The 22,620-nt window shown below is 43.2% G+C and overlaps 1 protein-coding gene across 3 annotated transcripts in view; it reads right to left on the bottom strand.

Moving 5' to 3' along the window:
- ANO6 (anoctamin 6) overlaps positions 1 to 10,647 on the bottom strand; it is a 219,584-nt gene extending 208,937 nt beyond the window's left edge. The window contains exon 1 of one of the 3 annotated variants that reach the window (XM_059935720.1): positions 10,170 to 10,647. In XM_059935720.1, the coding sequence (XP_059791703.1) occupies positions 10,170 to 10,242 (73 nt within the window). In that variant the 5' untranslated portion in view covers positions 10,243 to 10,647. The remainder of the gene's footprint in view (positions 1 to 10,169) is intronic. The other 2 variants (XM_059935718.1, XM_059935719.1) reach the window with 2 other exon arrangements.
- Positions 10,648 to 22,620: the final 11,973 nt, after the last annotated feature.

Genomic DNA, 22,620 nt, shown 5'->3' with positions numbered 1-22,620 from the left:
GAAATGATCTTCCAACTCAGGAAAGAGTCATCCTTTTCTTTTGCCTCCAGTATAAGTACCTCTAATGAAATTCAGGTTTTCATCCGCAAATCCAAACCTCAAGAAAAGATCACTTTCACCTGATCCCTACCTACACTTATACCTACACTTATCCAGGGCTTTGTTGGGGGGGGTGGGGATCCCTGGGGCCTCGTCTCTCCTTCTTCCCTCCAGATCCAAGCGGATGTCGATTCCCAAGGCATCCATCCCCCAGCCCTCTGAGAGCGGGGTTTGAGTATGCCGAGGCAACAAGGGACTGAGAAGGTCCCCTCTGAGAGAGGCAGGATAATCTCCAATTCTAGAAGACATTAAGAGAATGAGCGGCCAAGGCTGACAGTGCCTGCATATATACGATGATCAAAAATTGGGAAAGGGGTGGTGGGAAGGATGTCCAAGTCAAGTCAAAGGTTTTTAACATCAGGTCAACAATCTCCCTTCACTGCCTTGTGACTTCCCTCCCTCCACTGAATGGTGAACACTCTGAATGATCCTCCATGTTTCCACAATTCAGTAGTGACAATGGAGAATCTCATCATCAATCGTTCTCTCCCCAGTTCTCCTGTGATATTCTAAAGGCTCACTTTGTAATAAAAGCTATTCACTTCTTACTTTAAAAAAGTCTTCTTCCTCACTTCTTATGCATTCAATTACATGGTGGCACATGGGGGCATACATACTTGGTAAGAACAGCCTGACAGCGATTGGCAGGATGGGATAAGCCACATGTGCTACCAATGGAAATACAATCCCTATATTTATGAGCCATTTATTGGGAGCCAAGTGTCAGCTGTTGGAACCTTCTGCTAAGATTCCCTGAAAGAGATTCCCCCTGAAATAGGTTTCCTGGAATCTGAATAACACTGTCATTCTGTCAGAAGATCAGTAAGAGTACAGGAAAGCACACTCAGTAATTATCTCTTTGCAGAAACCACATGCTGTTCTTCAGCTCTTTTATATTTAAGTACATGTGTCTGCAGCACAGCCACGGTCATGATCACCCTTAACCTGACACTTAGTGGACAGTTCCTGCATGCATAATATGACACAGAGCAACAAAAAACCAGGCAAGGACTTAGAGCTCTCTGAGGTTAAGAGTAACAGTTCCATATGTATAGCTGATTCACTTTGTTATACAGCAGAAGCTAACACACTATTGTAAAGCAATTATACTCCAATAAAGATGTTAAAAAAAAAAAAAAAAGAGTAGCAGTTCCCATGACTGCTTTTAAATAAAAAAATTCATTATGATGGTGATACTGTAACTGCCACTCAGGTAGTGTGAGTGAAAAGGCCCCACACCCGCCATTGTACATGCCTCCTTGCATCCTCCTAGCAACCCCACAGGGCTGAAAAGACAGGCTGAGAAGCCGAGAAACTTGCCCCAGGTGATAGATTCTAGGTGCCAAAGCCAAGCGCTAATTCAAGTCTTCCGACTGCAGGCCTGTCTCCTTCCCTCCTCATGGCTCTGCATCACCACAGCCTTCACAGGCTCTTTCTTCCTTTTTTTTTTTTTTTTAAATGTCCTCTTTAGGGATTAACTTTCCCCAAAGAAACCAAGAAGCTCAGTCTTTAAAATCTACTTTCCCTAAGTAGCATCTAAGATCAGTGAGCTTACACTGTTTCTTCACTATTTGTATTACTTAGAAACAAAGGTGGGTTTTATTTGTTGGTTTTTCTTTTGTTTGTTTAGAAAAAAGTATCTTATGTTTTACACAGATTGAGCATTCAGGAATTGTTTAATAAGTAACAGTAGAAGGAAATAAAATGATACAACGAATGCAATTGTTTAAAATCATAATATAAATTATAATAAAACACTGAAAATAATGTTAAGGGTCTGAGTTTTATACGTGGGGAGGGTGTATTATTTTTGTTTAAAATTTAGTGGGGAATAATTTTTCTTAAAAACTTTGCAGAAATCAGAAAAATATTTTTTTAAATGCTTAAGTCTGTGTCTATGGGATGCCACAAGAAAAATCTAACCATCATCCTGTCTGTGCAAAGCCAAAGACTATTTTTCAAACGTCTAGATAGAATGTCTGAAGAATCATAAAAAAATCAATTATGTAAACACAATCTTAGTTTATATAAAACAAGCTTTATAAACAAGCCTGTAATTTGCATAATTGTACTTCGTGAAAGAACATCTATTTACAAGACTTTGACCTTTGGCTAAAATTCTGCCAAAGTTAAAATAAAAATTATAGAAAAGAGAATTTTAATGACTAATATCCTTTCTTCCCCCAATTTCAAGTATTTGTATTTTTAAATAATGTAGGAAATAGTAGAGTTTCAATGTCTTAGACTGAAAGCATTAAATATAAAAGCAACATCTGGACTTCACAAAAGAATATATTTTCTTTCATTTGTATTTTTGGCTGATGAATAACTTACTGCAGCAAGTTCTTTCAATTAGTATTCAGACATGTAGCCAGGGCAGTAATAATACCACGGCAGAGAAAGTTGCCTATTAACCCTTCAATTTGTCTTCTGTGCAAACGTTCTATCTGATTTGGGGCTGAATAGTATTTGGATTGCTCTTTGGTACATGTCCAAAATATTCTATTGTTGACATTTTCACCTAGTATTCTTTAAACTGGCTGCTCCTTGGGATGGCTGCTAAATAATTTTAGTTGCCTTTAAAAAAGCAAGACAAAACTAAAGGAAAAGCAATAATGACATAAGACAATCACTTGACTGTATTAAATTCTCACAATCTCTACATTTACATATGAGTTACCAATCAGTCAAGAAGTACGTTTCCTTGGTTGAAGGTGACTGGAAATGATGTTTTTCTGTTCTAAAAATCGTGATTTTTGCACAGACCCAGCCCTGAATGATTTGTATCAAAAGCAGATGAAGCAGCTTAAATCTTATAGCAAACAAAGCTTCCCATTACAATCTAAAAAACAATCCCTTAACAAATGTTTGGGACTATGTGAAAAGCATTACGATACGTAGGCTGTAGCGTACAAAGGGAAACGAGATAGCACTTCTCCCTCTAAGACTATACGTTTTGTTAAGATTTACTGAATTGACTGGCATACAAAACACAAACTGATACGTATGATAACATAAGAAAACCTAAAGTATTAGCTAGAGTGGAAACTTCTATAAAATACAATGATTTTAATCTAACCTGCTACAAATAACGCTTTGAGAGTTCAAGACCACCCTTTAACTTAAAGCCTGACTGTGGAATTCTTAACAGTATATTATAATCTTCCCCCAAGAATGTCAGAATTTAAATAATATCTCTGAGGGAAATCTTCACAGGAGCTTTTAGTCTAAATTTCTTGGTTTCTAAGAGGAAAAAAAACAAATGTACAGCAATCAACTTACGTGACTGTTACAACCCCTTGAGAAAAAAAAAGGAGTGGGGGGTGTGTGTGTAGAACTCTTCTTTAGAGCTCTGTTTGTGTCAGATCCAAAGAACAATGAGACTTGTAAGACGAGACTGGGGAACCTTTTGGAAAGCAATTATTTGACTTGAGAGTTAGAACATGGAACATAAATTGTGAGTGTGGATTTGAAACTGAAAATAGCAGAAGGTTTATGCAACAGGGTAAGACTATGTTCAAAGAGAATGACTTTAAGAATAGTTTGCTTTGTTTTGCTTTTTAGCTGTCATACCCTGGTAAAGAATATATACATATACATACATAAATACACACACACACACACACACACACACACACACACACACACACACCCCATATACGTATGAGCCACTTGTCATAGCAAATAAGGCAAGGGCAGCATCAAGAGTGATTTGTTGAGAAATCAGGGAACATTAGGAATGCTCAGGACACTCTACTGTTCTAGCTCCTTCCCTCACCTATCTGGTTATTCCTCCAGGGCTGGCATAGGCACCGCCTCTGTAGAGCCATCCTGGATTCCCCTAAGCAAGGGTACATGTTTTATCCTTGGTACCACCACTGAGCCTGGTACACATCTTGATTACAGTACAGCATTAATCACAGATGACTGCAATTATCTATTCACATATCTGTCTCCTTCCTAGATAGTGAGGTACCAGAGGTCAGGGACCACAGAACCTAGAAGAGTTCCTGGAAGAGTATGTACAATCAACGTTTTTATAGCAGATGACTGTGGGCATCTCCAGGTGCCAAAGAAGAGAACTCCATGAGGGCCATAAAAACCACTAAGCATTATGTTTATTATTCATTTATTTAATTAAATAAATTTACTTAATTGAATAATTTAATTAATTTGTTTAATTATTCAAAGTAATTCATTTATTCTTTCTTTCAACAATGATTTGCTTGGCTTCCACTGAATATCAAGCACCATTCCAAGCACAAGGGACCTAGCTTAGAACAGAAAGTACACAAAACAGCTGCCTTTGAGAAGCTTTCATTTTAGAGGGTGAGGAAGTGAGAATTTTCTTAAATTATAGTAATGGAATGTCCACAACATTTGGGATATTTTGCATGACCTAGTCTCAGTCCCCAAGAAATTTACATTCTAGTTGGGAGGATTAATTAATGCAAAGATAGTGAACAGCAAAAATACAAGGTGAATGCTAATTGCATGGAACAGAAAAATAAGGAGTATGAGCATTCATTGGTGGGTGCTTTGGGCTAGAGGGAACAACAACAGCTTCCTGGGATTGTGACGGGTTTAGAAGGAGAGAGAGCTGCTGAGAAAGAGAAGGAGAGTCTAGTATTATTGGGAAGGGGAATGGTCTGAGCTAAAGCAGAGGAGAAGAATGTAAGGCTTGTTGGAACAATACAAAATTCTCCCCTCCTGCACATCTGTTCTCCTCCACCTGCCACTGTTCTCAAGTCCAAGAGTCATCCCAGGCTCCTCTCTGCTTGCTGGACACATTCGGTCTCCAAGACCTTAGAGATGCTGCCTCGTTCATAAGCTCTCAGACCCACTCCTCTCTCTTCTCATGGCCACTGCAGGCCATTTCTGAACCTGACGACCAGAAAGGCTTACCTCAAGCATCTCCCCTCTCCAACCCATTTCCCAATGCACTGCCAGGGAGATCTTTCCAAAAGCAAATTTGATTCTATCACTCCTTTCCTTATAACCTTTCTGGAGCTCCAAATCACCTACAGGGTAAAATCCAAAACCCTTAAAAACGTTTGGAGGATTCTTCATGGTGCCACACCCCCCTGCCTTCCCAGCCTCGTGACTGCTCCCTTCCACCATAGGCAATACTTGAAACTCCAGACTCTCCTCCTGCCCTTTATGCCTGCCTGCTTCTTCAGCACCTGGCCCAACAATCCCTTCTGTGCAGCGGTCTCCCGTCCTCCTCCACGGCTGTGTATGTACCTCAATAATAGCACTTACTGCAAATGGCTGGTTCCACGGAACCCACCTCTCCACAGCCAAAGCATGCAACTTACTCATTTTTTGCCTCCCAACACCCAGCTCAACACCTAATCCTACAACTAGCACAGGCTTGCTCAATTAATGATGACAAAGCAAAACTGATGCTAGGGTCAGATTTGCAAGTGATTAAACATAAAGTTTGTAGTGAGGGGATAGAGATAGTGCAGGAAGATAAGTCTATATAAGAATGCGACAGTGAAAGGGGAAGCAACAAAGACACTTGGGAGGTAGAGCTGGATCATTATCCCTTAGAGATAATGGGCCTCTTCCCACCCATCCCCCACCCCAATGGCAGGACCATTAGCTGTGGGGATCAGAGAGTAAACTCTACCATAAACAGACTGGGAATCCAAAGTGGTCAAAAAATGTCACCGGCCATTTCAGTAAATGAAGATGTTGCTGCCATAAACCCATCAACCACTGCAGCTACCCCATGATGCCCCCTGAAGGGAATTCACGATGGAGAAAAACAGGATACTGGCCCTAGATAGTTAAGATGAATATTAAAGGAATGATTTCAATAAGCCCAGACTCTTGCATTTTCCCGTACATAGAAAAGCACTAAAATCTTTAACTTGAGATGTCTGTTTTTTGATTAGCAGTAATCTTCTGATGTTCAACTATGTGTTTTTTTGTTTTTGTTTGTTTGTTTGTTTTCCCCCAGCAAAAAACTCTTATATATCCTGGCCTCTCCCTTACCTCTTTGAAACAGTTCCTCAAAGCTACCTGAGAGGCTGTTATCCCAGGCTATAGTCCTCAGTAGGTCCCCAAACTAAACATAATTCTCAACTCTTAGGTTGTACTTTTTTTTTTCAGTTGACACAACCAACCATCTAAACAAAAAACCTTTTGCCTGAACTATCTGAAGTGTTCCTGATAACTCCCTTCTTTTTTGAGAACACTTTTCTTCCCTCAGTGAAGTCTGAACAACGGAAATGCAAGAAACAAAACAGCATACTAAATATCTACATTCTGGCTATAAAAATTATTTCTATCACTTTCTACGTCAAGAAGAGATGTTAAATTCAATTTACTGATTAATGAGGTGGCAGGGTGTGTGTGTGTGGGGAGGTGTTTCTGGAAGCAAGGCAGCTAAAGACACTCTTCTGCACACCAGGTGCACAGAACCTGCCTCAACGTGTGATCTCCACCAGCACCAGTGCAATAAAGGCCATGAGCCAAATACTTCCTACCACCACTGCCTCAAGATAACACCTGTGGTTGGTTGTTGGAGCTGATTTAGAAAATAAGTGGCCTTTTGCACAAATGCTCTCATGCCAATAGGCTGCCTCTTTCACAAACCTTTGGGCACAATTTCTAGTGGTCATGAGTAAAGCAAATATGGAAAGGACATCATGGTGAGATTTACCATCTTTGATTCTCTAGATTAGTTAATGCCAAACAAGGAAGCAATCCTCACACTTAAAGCACTAAACGTGCTTCAAAAGTAAGCAGAGGGCTTCCCTGGTGGTGCAGTGGTTGAGAATCTGCCTGCTAATGCAGGGGACACGGGTTCGAGCCCTGGTCTGGGAGGATCCCGCATGCCATGGAGCAAATGGGCCCATGAGCCACAACTACTGAGCCTGCGCGTCTGGAGCCTGTGCTCCGCAACAAGAAAGGCCACGAGAGTGAGAGGCCCGCGCACCGCAATGAAGAGTGGCCCCCGCTTGCCGAAACTAGAGAAAGCCCTAGCACAGAAACGAAGACCCAACATAGCAATCAATCAATCAATCAATCAATAAATCAAAAAAAAGTAAGCAGAAACCCATAGGTTTAAAAAAAAAAGCAGCCCAAATCCCAGTCTACTAGAGGGCACACTTCCATTTATATATGTAAAACATTTCTATGATGTAACCAGGGACCACATCTAGCTTAAATAGTTTTTCTTTTTGCCTCTTGCAAATTAATTGATCATAGATGTCTTACCCAAGAACTTATGTCAAAATAACTCTCCTGCTCTGAATTATAAAGTTAATAACTATAAAGATATTTCATAGAAATCTTCAGTACCTGAGTGGGTTTTTAATTATTATACAACTATTAGTTGTGACAATCAAGTACTAGGAGAAATATGTTAGTCAATAGCTTGAACACAGCCCTGCATTACAAAACTAGAGGCAGAGGTTAAAATTATAATCTTCATTTCACCAGAGTCTCCCCTTCCATAGTTTTATAATTATTTGATAAAAGGCTGTATACCATCAGCCTACTTCTGGTGACATCCAAAAAGGCTTATTATTTTTCAATGACATAAACTTTCCATTGGCATGGTAAACATCTCTTGATATAAATCACTGCAACCCACATTAAATTTGTATAACAACCCCAAATTGCTGAGACCTGATATTTGTTGACTAACATAAAGTATGTTGACTTGACCCCTATATACACTAAAATATTAATTTCAGTAGACTATGGAGGGTGGGATGAAAGAAGAGTAGAGATATTTAACTTTTTCTTAAATATATCTACACTGTTCGACTTGATACAACTATCAGGTCAATACAAACTAGCCCAAGTTAGTTTTCTTTCTAAATTGAGATCTACTGATGGCAGGCTGGAACAAAGCTCAGAGTCTCTTGCTTACTTCAATTTCCATTTGGGTTTTTACCCTTATTTATTTAAAACTGTCAGTGTAAATAGTGACACCTCACCATAACAGATAAGTGTTTTCCTATGAAACAGACCGTGCTAATTTTATTATAACTTTTTAAAGTTTGTTCCTATGATTTATATTGTATGCAATCATGATTTACTACCACAGCCTGCTAAATAGTAGCATTATATATTATCTGACAGCTGGAGTGACCCGCTGAAAAGGGCATCAGTACGCAGAGGTCTCGCAAGTCAGAAAACCTGGGTTTGAATCTTAATAAGCTGTGTGAGAAGCTAGGCGGATGAACCTGTGAGCTTCAGTTTTCTCTCCTATAAAAAAGAATATTACTATTTGCTCCCTCCATAAGAATGGACACTTAATAAATTGTTCTCAAGTGAATGAAAGGTAATGCTAAACCATGGAGTATAATCCCTTCTATTAAATTTGTTTTTGGATTTAAATGAGCAGTGCCTACAATAGCCAAGATATGGAAAGACGTTAATTGTCTACAGATGAATGGACAGAGATGATGTGTCATATATATATATATTATATATATGTAATGGAATATTATTCAGCCATGAGAAAGAAGGAAATCCTGTCATTTGCAACAACGCAAATGGAACTTGAGGGCATTATGTTAAGTGAAATAAGGCAGAGAAAGACAAATACTGTATGATATCACTTATATGCGAAATACAAAAAAGGTGAACTCACAGAAACAGTAGAATGTTGGGGGCGGGGAGGTGAGGAGATACGGGTCAAAGGTTACACTTCCAGTTAGAAGATGAATAAGTTCCAGGGATCTATTTACAGCATAGTGATTAGAGTTCATAATACTGTATCTTATGCTTTGAGAGAAGATCTTAAATGTTCTCGCCACAAAAAACAAATGGTAGTTAAGTGACGTTGCAGAGGTGTTAGCTAACTCTATGGTGGTAATCATTTTGCAACTTATAAATGTATCAAATCAGGACGTTGTGCATCTTAAACTTACACATTGTTATATGCCAATTATATCTCAATAGAGCTGGAAAAACCAGAAAAATAAATAAATGAGCAGAACCTAAAACGTGAACGAAAAACCACATCAATCTCCTAAAATTAAGTTACTAATAAAATTATTAGAGAAGAATGTATTAGAGAAGCATATATTAGAGAAAAGTATTAGTACAAGAGCAGGAACTGTTACGTTTTTTAAACTGATTTGGCGTCCAGGAAACTGAGTCGGAGTCGGCCTGGTAATTTAACTGCCCGTCTTCCGGACGGACCCAATATGCCATCATTCCCTGACAGTGTTCTCTTTAGGGACCAGATTTTCTCCCCACTGCTCCAATTGCTTTCGCCTTCCTCACCTCCTCCCACTCCGTTTGTAACTCTTAAACAGCTCTCCCTCCGTTCTGTCCACTCTTTCTAAGCACTCTTAACCAGAAATGGGGCACCGGGGCCCTCTGGACGGGTAGGAAATGCCTTGCGGTCCACCCAGCCTAAAGGCTTCCTCCTCCCATCCGTTCCCCCGCGGGCGCTGCGGATGGAAAAAGGATCCCGGCCCGCGCCCAGCGGCCACAGATAGTTCCCGGGCCGCCCCACCCAGGCCCAACCCTCCGTCCCACAGCCGCGCGCCTGCTTTCACCTCAAGGAGGATTCAGGCGGGTCACACGCCTGCTCTCCCAACCCGGGCGCGCTCCCCGAACCCCGCCCACGGGCTCGCCGCCCGCGCCGGTTCGAGCCGGAGAAAATGACCCAAAAGTTGTTGTTCTGAGTCAAGACTTCCGCGCTCGGGGGCGTCCCCGTAGCTACCGTGACTATTCAGGGGCCGCGTCCCTCGCCCGTCCGGAAACTGACCTAGGGACCCGCGCTTACCCCGCGCCTCCCCGGCCTTCCCGGGGGCCGCCCGCTCGCCCGCCGTTCCGCGGCGCGAGGCAGCCGCACTGCGGCCCGGGGTGGGCGGCGCGGGCTTCCCCCCGCCCCTCCCCCCACCACCACCACCACCACGACCACCACGGCCCCCCGCACCCGAGCTCCTCCGAGCGGCCGAGGGTACCCGCCAGCTTCCATTCTCGAGTATGCGGCGCCCACGCGCAGTCCCCGACTTCTCCCGCTTTGCCTCGGGCTTTCGGGAGCGGACGCGGGGCCCCGCGCCGACCCACCCCCGGAACCCGCGGCTCACCGATATCCCCATCGTCGTCGTCGTCCTCCTCCAGCTCCATTTCTAGCAGAACGTCCCTGGTCATCATTTGCATGGCTCCCACCGGAGGCGGCTCGGAACTTGGCGCGAAGTTGGGGGCTTTCGGGGTCCGGAACGACGGCGCTCTGGCGGGGCCGGCGCCTGGGCGGGGACGGCGGGGCGCGTCTCGCTCCCGGCTCAGGGGCCGCTGTGCTCAGCCCGCGCTCGGGGAAGCCGAGCCCAAGCAGCCGCCGACCCGAGCCCAAAGCAGCCTCTGGCCACCGGAGCCGGGCCCGGCCACTGAGCATGCCCAGTGAGCGCCGAGGCTCGCTGAGGAATGATTGAACTTCCCCCGGTTTGTGAGGCTCTCCGAAGGAAGTCGGGAGAAGAGAGGGAGTAGCCGGCGCCCGCGTAGTGCACGCGAGTGAACTCGCCGAAGGGGGAGGCGAGGGTGGGAGTGGACAGGGTTCCCCCGAACGTTGCCTGCAAACGAGGCAGCTTTCTGTTCCAAGGTCATATATGGGCACGTCCGGGGCCTCGCTCTCTTTGACATCTGTTACCAGAGAGGGGGGAAATGCTGCTGGAGCTCCCAGGCAGGACCCTGAAGGAGAGCGCGTTTGCATGGTGTTTAAAGACGAAGTGGGGCCAGTGGAGGATGTTAAAGTATCAGTTACTCTGACTCCAAGTGGGGGAACGTGTATGCTGTAGGGGAACGGGGAGGGGGCAATTACAGAGGAGGTCAAACTCGTAGATGAGAAACAACAGAAAAAAGACCAAGAGAGCGAGATCTAAAGAAACACGTTCACAAAGGCAGGAGGATTTCCGCCTCAAGTGAGGTTAGGAGGCTGGAGAAGCGCCACCTACCCCCGCCCGCAGGAGCGCGCACAGGGAGTGGTCGGAAGATGATCACCGAGCGTGAAGCGTATGGGGACCTTGAAAACTTCATCCTCAGTGTCGCAAAGGCAAAGGAAGTGAAGACCTCCGCTATGGGTTAGGTATAAACTCTTATAAAGCACTGTGAAAAACCATCAGAACCAGAGGAAACAAAGTACTGAAATAAAGTTGAGGCAGAGAGTATAAAAACGCAATGCTGGAGGCCAGAGGGAACAGTAACACAAATACAAAGGGATTTCTGCTTTTAAGATACATGGGGTAGTTTGAACTGCGGCCTCCTGGGATTGTGCATCCGCAGAACTTTTTTCAAAGAAGCTGGTGAATTCAGATGGGTCCATTTCGACTTCTCAAAAGGCCTAGAAGGTGTATTTGTAATTCTTGTTATATTCATTGTTCCCCTAACACTTACTGAAACTTTTTATATTTTTTCCACTTAATCCAGAATTGTTATGATAATTAGAATAAATATTCAGATAACACTAAATCTACTGTGCATTTTATTCTCCTATATACTTACTTCTGATGTTTTCATATGAAAGAAATAAAACAGATCAACTGTAAGTGGGAGTGGGAAAACCGCTATGAATATGCATGATAAGACATGAGGAAATTACTTTTAAGAAAATATCCGGGAAACATACTTACTTCTTAAGGAAACTTTTGGGAAAAAATTATTTTTAATATAAAGAGAAACCAATACAGTACTCTGAAGATAGGAGGGTGGGAAAAAAAGATAGGAGGGTGGGAAAAAAAGATGGGAGGATGAAGAAGAAAAAAAAATGAGAAGGAGATGGGCTTCCCTGGTGGCGCAGTGGTTGAGAATCTGCCTGCCAATGCAGGGGACACGGGTTCGAGCCCTGGTTTGGGAGGATCCCACATGCCGCGGAGCAACTAGGCCCGTGAGCCACAACTACTGAGCCTGCGCGTCTGGAGCCTGTGCTCCGCAACGAGAGGCCACGACAGTGAGGGGCCCGTGCACCGCGATGAGGAGTGGCCCCCACTTGCCGCAACTAGAGAAAGCCCTCGCACAGAAACGAAGACCCAACACAGCCATAAATAAATAAATAAATTAATTAATTAAAAAAAAAAATGAGAAGGAGAAAAGATTGTTTTCTTTTAGTGAACTCTTTCCCCAAGCTTATGGGACCTACTAAAATAGAAATTCCAGAGGTATTTTGGTTACATGATTAATAGTCACAATTTTCATTTAACAAATGCATATGGTACTTTTTATGTACTAGGCACAGTTCTAAATGTTTTACATTCAGTCATTTAATCCTCATAATGACCCTACGAGTTGTTACCACTCACTCAGGCGCAGAGCAATTGAATAACTTGTCCAAAATCACACAGGGAGTAAGTGACTGAGCTGGGATTCAAACCCAAGCAGCTTATTCCACAATTTGTGTTCTTAGCCACTTTGTAAACCACTTCCAGAGATATTTCTAAATCCATTTTAAAAAATCACTTTTTTTCTCCCAGCCAATTCTAAGCTCTAAAATTCTTACCAACTAACTCCCTGCCACAGTTCTTTCATCAAATAGTCTGGTTCTTAGGGCCTAAGGCTTTGCTCAAGGTTAATTAGTAGTTAGAAAACTCTTGTGATTGATTTTGCAACAGGTTTCAATGTGTCATTTGAAATTCTTCACAGATTTTAGAGTTAACATTTTTCTTGCTTGATAAATGTTGCAGAGAAACATTGCTGGCCTTATATGTAAAGTGACTGTTGCTAGAAGGGAAATGAATTATTTACTTTGGTTAGCTGTAAGTCTATTATTAGTAAATTCCATTCTTCCATTTAATCTATTTTATTTCCTGCAGCTTCTTTCATGCATTATTTTTTTTTCAACTGAGTAACATATGCTTCAAAAATAATCGAGGTAATAGGCCTAGGTAAGGACCACACCCTTGACTCTGAAAAATTATCAACTATATCATGAATAGTTTATGAAACAAAATGTGCCTAACAATCTATGGCCAGGTGATAGCTTGCAAAGCTTTACCAAGTCAGGGGTCAGAGACAAAGTATCTTCTCCTTCATTGGTCTTCTGATTAATTGCAACCCTTGTCTGGCCACAGGATGGCCCATCTTTATCTGCCCATCTCTTAAATATTGGTGCTTCTCTGGCTTCCGTCCTCAGGCTTCTTTCCTTTTTTTCTTTCATTTTTTTTTTTTTTAGAGGAATTTTTTTTTTTTTTTTTTTTTTTGGCTGTGTTGGGTCTTCGTTGCTGCGCGCAGGCGTTCTCTAGTTGCGGCAAGCAGGGGCTACTGTGCGTTGTGGTGCACAGGTTTCTCCTTGCAGTGGCTCTCTTGTTGCGGAGCACAGGCTCTAGGTGCCCGGGCTTCAGTAGTTGCAGCACGCCGGCTCAGTAGTTGTGGCTCACAGGCTCTAGGGCGTGCAGGCTTCAGTAGTTGTGGTGTGCGGGCTCTAGAGCGCAGGCTCAGTAGTTGTGGTGCACGGGCTTAGTTGCTCTGCAGCATGTGGGATCTTCCCGGCCCAGGGATCGAACCCGTGTCCCCTGCATTGGCAGACAGATTCTTAACCACTGTGCCACCAGGGAAGTCCCCTTAGGGCTCTTTTCTTCTCATCTTTCCCTACTTAACTCATTCATTCTTATAACTTTATTATCTTTTGCAAGCAGGGCTAGTTTCATGGGCATACCAACAGTTCATTCACACAGGGCCCTGCACTCAGAAGGGCTTAATGCTTGAGGTCTCAATGCTCTGTGGTTGCCAGATTGAAATTCTTAATAGCATTACCTTTGGGTTTCTGTTTTGTAAGTGAAGTCTAATGAGAGAGTGGAGCATCTCTCCCACCACCTCTCTGCCTCCCTGGGATAAGTTCAGCTGCCAGCTCTGCCCATTTTCTGGCATCTCAGCCCCACCCACTCTCCTCCTCACCCCACCCAGGTCCAGGACCACAGGACCAGGAGGGCCTGGGCACAGGCACGGGGAAAGTCAGGGTCATGTGTGTGCACCCACGGTGTCTTAGGGCAGGGCATGGCGGCAGCTGTCCTGGACTGTCAGTGCCACAGTCCATCTAGTGGGCGACTTGGTAGGGATGAGCCTCTTACCCATTCCCTGTGCAAGTGCATCCTAGCATGGAAATTGCAATCTCCTGGAGGTGTCCCTCGATGTGGTTTGGAGAATAGAGGCTGTGGGAAGGGGAGATACCTGGCTCAACTTCCCCACCCTCATCCAGAGCATTTAGTCCTCCAAATTGTTGGGAGGAGGACAAAGCATTTGATGGACCTCAAAGGCTATTTGAAGAAAGGGACCCTGCATTTGCATTTTACACTGGGCCCTGCAAATTGTAGAGTTGGCCCTGATTCCAAGGTCTTTATTTGCAGCCCAAATTTCTCTTCAGTGTTGCAAATGGTATATCTGCCTGTATGCTTGAACATCTTCACTTGGATATTTAAGACATTTCAGATTCAGCAGGTTTAAAACTAAATTCATAATCTCTGCCCCAAACCTGTTTCCCTAAACCAGGAATGACACCACTAATTACACAGGCCAATAATTTGAGCATCATTTTGACTCCTTCCTCTCTCTCTTTTCCCTCCTATCCAGTCAGTTGCTAAATCCTGTGGCATCTACCTTCTGGATATCTCAAACACAACCTATGTTTGTTATCCATTGTTACATTGTTGCATATCTGCATAGCATGATGTTTTAGCAGAGACTTGAAGGAAGTAAAAGATTAAGACATGAAACTATCTGAGGGAAGGGAGTTTTAGGCAGAAGGAAAAGCAAGTGTAAAAGTTCCAAGGAGAACCAGCAAAGAGGTCATGGCAACAGTGGCATAAAAGATTAACCGACCCCCCCAAAAAAAAAGATTAACCCCAAATGTAGTGGCTTAGAGCAACAATAAACGTATTATCTCACTCAGTTTCTGTGAGTCAGGAATTTGGAGCAGCAGAGTCAAGGGATTCTGGGCTGCATTCTCTCAAAGTTCTAGGCAAGATGCTGGCCAGTGCTGCAGTCACCTAAAAGCCTGAATAGATCTTCTCCTAAGATAGCTCCACTAGAGATAGTTCACTCTCAAGTGGTGCTGCTTGTTAGCAGACCCCTTGGTTCCTTCCTATGCAGGCCTGTCTGCAGGCTTCTTGAGCATCCTCATGACACGACATTTGTCTTCCCGCAGATGAGCAATTCAAGATAGTGGGCAAGGTGGAAGCCACAACATCTTTTATGACCTAACCTTGGAAATCACACATTGTCAATTCTGCCATTGGTTACCCAGGTCAGTCAGCTCTACTCACTGAGGGAGGGGCTTATACAAAGCATGAAGACCATAGGCAGGGATCTTGGGGAGCCAACTTGGAGGCTGGCTGCCACCCATCTCACCGTCACTGTTCTGATACATACCACCATCATTCTTCATTCTTAGTTCCTGAGAACTACCTATATGCTGGCCACTTTCCTGGGTGTTGTGGGTTCAATAGTAAAAACAAAGACAGATAACATCACTGCCCTCATGACCTTCCATTCCAGTGGATAAAGACAAGTAAGACAAATGTTCATATTTATTTGTGAATTCCAGTGGATAGAGACAAACAAAAAAGTACATTTGTCTTATTTGTCTGGGCAAGAGCAATAGAGAATGATGCGGATTTACATGGAGTGGTCAGGGAAAGCCTCTGATAAAGTGACATTTTAACAGAGATTTGAAGAAAGTGAGGGAATAGACATGTAAGTACCTGATAGAACAGAGTTTTAAGGAGTTAAGTTTCAGGTGCAAAAGGCTTGAGGACAAGCATGCTTAGTGTCTTCAGAAAAAGCAGAGAGGCCATGTGACAGTAGCGTTAGTGATGTAGGAGGAGAGTGGTAGGAGGTCAGGGTTGGTGAGGGAGGGGGAGTGCTGCAAATCACTTTTGCCATCAGAAGGTCTTGGGCTTTTACTCTGGATAATTGTGGGAAAACTTTGGAAAGTTTTGAATAAGTGGATGGAGTAATTGAACTGATATTTAAAAGGATATTTCTGACTGCTTTATAGGAAATAGACTAGATTATGCAAAAGGAAGTGTAAAAGAAGGGAGACAGTTAAGAGACGAGTTCTTTAATTTCGACAAGGGGTGATGGTCTTGAACCAGAGTGGTAGTAGTAGATGTGGATTATAGATATGTTTTGAGGTAGGTCTGAAAAGAGTTTCTGATATAGTCGGTATGGATATGAGAAAAAAAAGAGGGAGTCAAGAATGACTCTAAGATTTTGACCTGAGTAACTAGGAGAATGGAGTTGCTGTTTTTGAGATGTAGAAGACTACAGGGCAGTAAGGGTTAAGGGAGTTTGATTTTGTACCCATCAATTTGAATTCAATATTAGACATCCATGGGTGTCTGGAGTTTGGAGGAGACAATGGGTCATGGGTAGTTATGGGTCATGAGTCTGGAGTTTGGAGGAGAAATCTACACTGGAGATATAAATTTAGGACTGGATAAGACTGCTTGGAAAGTTAATCTATATGAAGAGATTAAGTCCAAGGACTCAGCTCTAGCACTCTCCACTCCAACACTTGCATTGGGAAAATGAGGAAAAACCAGCAAAGGAGACAGATGGAAGGAGTGTCCAGTGAGGAATGAAGAACGGAAAAGGGTGAGGTTCAGTTAAATTTTTTTCAAAAAAAAGGAAAAAGAGAAAATGATCTCCTGTGTCAAATGAATCTGATAAGACAACTTTGTAAAGACTTCCAATTTTCCTATAGCTGGAATAGATTTCTTTGGGTGTGAAGAGAACTGGTCATTGGATTTAACAATGGGAGTTCAACAGTGACCTCAGTTTCAGAGGAGTGGTAGGGGACAAAACTCTGGAATGGGTTCTCCAATACGTTTCTTCCAACACCACCAACCAATTCTCCAATTCGCAGTGGACACTTGACTGTGTGTCCTACAATTAACTCAATTCTGACACTATCTACCTGGAGATAGCAACTGATCCCACAGGTTAAGCGCTCAGTCCCACAAAATTGCACCCCTTGCCCTACTTCAGATGCCAATCACAGGTCTAGGTTGTCACCTGTGCTTTTTTGGGTCTTCGTTTCTGTGCGAGGGCTTTCTGTAGTTGGGGCAAGTGGGGCCACTCTTCATCGCGGTGCGCGGGCCTCTCACTGTCGCGTCCTCTCTTGTTGCGGAGCACAGGCTCCAGACGCGCAGGCTCAGTAATTGTGGCTCACGGGCCTAGTCGCTCCGCGGCACGTGGGATCCTCCCAGACCAGGGCTCGAACCTGTGTCCCCTGCATTGGAAGGCAGACTCTCAACCACTGCGCCACCAGGGAAGCCGATCACCTGTGCTTTTGACCAACGGGCTATGGATTGGAGGTTCCCACAACCCTCAACTTGGGTTTGATTAATTTGTTAGAGCTGCTCACAGAACCCAGAGAAACATTTACTTACATTTACCGGTTTATTAAAAGGATTTTATAGAGGATACAGATGAACAACCAGATGAAGATGTACATAGGGCAAGATCCAGAAGCATCCCAAGCACAGGTGCTTTTGTCCCCATGGAACCGGGGTGCACCATCCCCCCCAGCCTGTGCATCTGTTCATCACCCCAGAAGCTCATCAAATTTTGTTTTCAAGAGTTTTTATAGAGCTTAACCTTCTCAGAGGTCAGTGGGTGGGGCTGAAAGTTCTAACTCTAATCACGTGGGTGACCAGCCCCATCCTAAGGCTACCTAGGGCCACCACCCTAAGTCACATCATTAGCATAAGCTCAAAAGGGGGTCTTCACGAAGGACAAAAGACATTCCTATTACTCAGAAAATTCCAAGGGTTTGCGGTTTGTGCCAGGAACAGGGGACAAAGACCAAGCGTATATCTTAATATACCACAAGTTCACAGGGGAAGGAGGGAAGAGGAAGTGATACCAATGACTACAGACAACTTTTCTGAGGAGACTTGAAACTCTTTGAGACACATGAACTCTAGACTTCTATATCCATCTCCACTTGGATTCTAACGGGCAGCTAAGATTTCATATCCAATGTCAAACTCCTGATCTTCCTCCAAACTCTTGTCTACCCATAATCTTCTCCATCTCAGATAATCAAAACGCTATTCCTCTGATTGCTCGGGCCCCAAATCCGGGAGTCATCTTTGATTTCTCTCTTTCTTGTATACCCCATATCCTGCCAGCAGATCGTTTTAAGTCTATTAAAAAATATTCCTAGAATTGGACCACTACACACCACCTTCACCACAGACATCTCATCTGTGACATCATCCTCTCTTCCTTGGATTATTTTTCTATCTGGTTTCCCTGCTTCCACCTTTGTCTCCCTACAGTCCATTCTCAACACAGTAGCCAAAGTGATGCTAAAAGCATCACCATGAGTCAGATCATATTACTCTCTGCTCGACAACAACTCCCTAGTCTAACTATAGGAAAATCTAAAGTATTTACAAAGCTGCCCTATTTAAATTGCAAAATTGCCAGAATCACCCCATATGGTTGTGCAAGATATTTATTCTACACAGGTGTCTGGTCAAGGGGAATGAAGTGAGACCTGAAATCTAGCTCAGGCTCTGCTTGCCAAGTCATATGCCTTGGTGCAAGACTCTATACAAGATTCCATACAGGTTGTCAGCAACCTTGGACACCTCTACACAGGTACTCCCCACCCCTCTTACTTTGCTTTATTTTCTCTTTATCTCCTAGCCCCCTCTTACGTACTACATCCTTTGTTTACTCATTCTGTTTATTATCTGTCTTCACCAACTAAAAGATGACTTCCATGAGAGCAGTGCTTTTGTCTTTTGTTCATTACCATATCCTCAGCACAGAGTAGGTACTCGATAAAGATTTATGAAATTGGATTGGGTTTTTCTGTAGAGGGTAGTGGAGAAATGCAGTAGTAGATAGAAGGGTATGCGGGCCAAGAGAGGTAAAGGTCTCTTTTTTTTTATAAATTTATTTCTTTTTTATTTATTTCTTTTTGGCTGCATTGGGTCTTTGTTGCTGCACATGGGCTTTATCTAGTTTCGGCGAGCAGGGGCTACGCTTTGTTGCGGTGTGCGGGCTTCTCATTGCGGTGGCTTCTCTTGTTGGGGTGTACAGGCTCTAGGCACGCGGGCTTCAGTAGATGTGGCACACAGGGCTTAGTTGCTCTGCGGCATGTGGGATCTTCCCAGACCAGGACTCGAATCCAATGTCCCCTGCATTGGCAGGTGGATTCTTAACCACTGTGCCACCAGGGAAGTCCTGAGGGAAAGGTTTTAATGTGGGAGAGAGAAGGGAAAATTGCTGTCATAATGTCCTTGGGTAAGTGAAAGTGATGAGCTCCAGTATACCATGGAGATATTGGCTGTACAAAGCAAAATAAAACTTCCATCACAAAAACCATAGGGAAGATATAGTATATGAATGCAGATGCAGGTGTATTGGTAGGAGCTGTAGAAGCTATCATTTTTCCCCTCAAATGTTTATTTTGAAAGCTTTTGGACATATAGAAAAGTTGAAAGAATAGTGTAAGAGATATCTATACATTCACCACCAAGCTTCAACAACTGTGAATATTCTGCTCTGTTTTATCTGTTTGTCTCTCTGTGTATATTTCATTGAATCATATTAATGTTGCAGACCTCATGACATGCCATCCCAACATAAATAATATATTCACATAGAAGACACTTCCCTCATACCAACTAATACCCAATCCATATTCAAATCTCAGGCTCTTTAATGGCCAAGGCTTTTATATATTTTATACATTTCACACACTGCAACTGATTATATTCCTCAACATTTTTTCCCACTGACTTTGACTTTTTCAAGAGAACAGAATAGCTGTGGATGATTTTTTTCCCCTAATGCTGTTGTTCAATGTCTAGCATTTCCTGTAAACTGGACCTTAAGTCAGACGCTTTTAGATTCAAGTTAAACATTGTTGGCAAGAATCTGTCATAGAAGATGCTGTGTTTTTCATGTGGCGTTACAGTAGGAGGTGTACACTGGCAGGTTGTTCTACCATTACTGGTGCTAATTTAGATCACTAGGCTACATAGCAAATGCCAGATTTTTCCATTAGATCAAGGTTTGAACCCAGACAATGTAACTCCAGGGTCTGTGCCTCTAACCATTTTGCTACAGTGCCTCTCTAGGCGAGAGCACAGAGCTCAAGAACCAACACACATGAGCAAGCAGCAAGGCTAGGATTCAAAACCGATGGCTCTGCTCACTATGTGAAAATGACCTGTCAGTTTATAATCTTAAAAAAGGGCCCTTGGAGCTTGTTGTACCTCATGGTGAAAGCAAACTCCTTCGTGTGTTCTCTATTTATTGAGGAGAAGACTAATACATGTGTCAGCTTCCTAGATGTTACCAAGGACTGGGTTGATTTGCTCCAGGGAAGAGGTAACTCAGATTGTAGCTAATTTTCTAGTTTCCATTTTGATTCATTATCATTCCCCAAGATCCATCTTTCTTATGCACAGAAAAATGAGTAAGTGAAATAGGAAAGTGATCTTTGATGTGGGCATTAATCTCTTTGATTCTCTGATATCCTGGGTTCTGAGGAAAGAGGGTTCTAATATTGGGAAGGCAGAAACTTGAGATTAAAATTGTTTTTTTTTAGGGGCAATTTAGGCCAGATTACCTGTAGCTCTGCTTGAAAACAATGAATTCATTGAGAGAATTTTTTGGTTACTAGATTTTCAGGGTTAGATATTTTTGGTTTGGTTTTGCTAGGGCGGATTGACAAATGGGCTCCACTTGAAGAGTTTGGACCAAAGTGAATGAAGTACCTCTTCCTCTGGCAGTTTCCAAAGCCCCCATGCAGGGCTGCTTCACTTTCTTGCAGAAGCAGAAGGATCATGCAAAAATTAGCATTAGAACTACCCACACCGCTGGATGAGATTAGAATCACAGTGTCAGGACAGCTAGGTCAGTGGTGGGCAGGAGGCTTTCTTAAGAAAGAAACTTTCCTACTTGGCTTTTGTTCTGTTTTGCTCTGTTTTTGTTCTTTGCTTATGAAATTGAGTGGAGGCCACAGCTTTGCCAATAGCTGGTCCTCAATTGCTGTAAAGGATGGAAAATATCAAATACCCATAAATGTTCACACATCCAGCTTAATACTGCAGAATCCAAGTCATTGTTGGTGGAGAGGGGGCAACATGGATTTCCATAGCACAATCTCAAAGTTATTTTGATTTAACTCCATTTTTAAAATATATAATATTTGGCTAAGCTAGGTGAGGTATCAGGAAAAAATGACACGAGGGTCTCACACTTACAGAGATTAAAAATAACTTCCTGTAACAACTAGAGTGATGGTTTAGTGAAATGGACAAACCACAACAAGGCATGATTCCCCATGGCACTTTGACTTGCCATATAGTCTTCATTTTCACTAGCATTTAATTCACAAATAATTTTGTGAGTGAAAGTGAAGTAAAATCCCCTTTTCTAGAACGGTGCTAGATATTTTTATAATCAACAAGAAGGAGCATGTTTTATGACTGCAGTCAACTCACAGAATTATCTTAGCCTTCTTGGCACCATTTACTCAGCCAAATGGCCTGTGAACCTGAAAATATTCACTGACCCTTTATAGAAAGAGTTTGCCAACCCCTGGTTTATACTGTCCCTTCCCTCGACCTAACTTTTGGAAGGTATATTATACTTCTGAGACAGAGCTGTTTCAGCAGATAAACAATCGGCACAAATGGGTATTTTTAAAGAACCACTTATTTATATGTCGATTTTCACGCGTTATTTTCAGCAATTACACATTTTCACCCTATAGATTATCACGGAAGAAATCACAAAAGATTTCATAGAATTAGCAGCCAGTTCAAAGTGAGTGCTCTACTGGGATGTTTTTGACAAGTGTTAAATGTCCTTTTGGTTGCCTAGGACAGGCAACAAATTGGTGCCCAAGAATGGAGTCCAGGTGGCACAGTGGTACACCACTTAATGGTGGTGCAGTGGTTAAGAATCCGCCTGCCAATGCAGGGGACATGGGCTCGAGCCCTGGTCCGGGAAGATCCCACATGCCACGGTGCAACTAAGCCCGTGCACCACACCTACTGAGCCTGTGCTCTACAGCCCACGTGCCACAACTACTGAGCCTGCATGCCACAATTACTGAAGCCCGCAAGCCTAGAGCCCGTGCTCCGCAACAAGAGAGGCAACCACAATGAGCAGCCCACGCACCGCAATGAAGAGTAGCCCCCGCTCACCGCAGCTAGAGAAAGCCCGCGCGCAGCAACGAAGACCCAATGCAGCCAAAAAATAATAATAATAAAATAAATAAAAAAAAAGAATGGAGTCCAGCTCAACATTACATTTCCCCCCCAAACCGGGCCCCTCAACACTGGGGAACAAAAAAGCCAAATACCTGGGTCTCAGCCCTTTCTTCCAAGCATTGGGGGAAGTCAGTTCTCACCACCCTGGGCAGCATGCACGTCCCTTTTCCTCTGCTTCCTGAGTTCCCTCGCATAGATTCTTGTTGGTAATGCTGAGGTTTGTCACTCTCTGTGCTGTCCCTGGACAGTCCTCCTTCACGTGCATTCCATTCTCAGTATCCTCCTCAAACTTCTTCAGGGGTCCCAACAG

Source organism: Balaenoptera ricei, chromosome 10 (assembly GCF_028023285.1).
Source record: "Balaenoptera ricei isolate mBalRic1 chromosome 10, mBalRic1.hap2, whole genome shotgun sequence".
NCBI lineage: Eukaryota > Metazoa > Chordata > Mammalia > Artiodactyla > Balaenopteridae > Balaenoptera > Balaenoptera ricei.
This window is presented reverse-complemented; position numbering and strand designations above follow the sequence as displayed.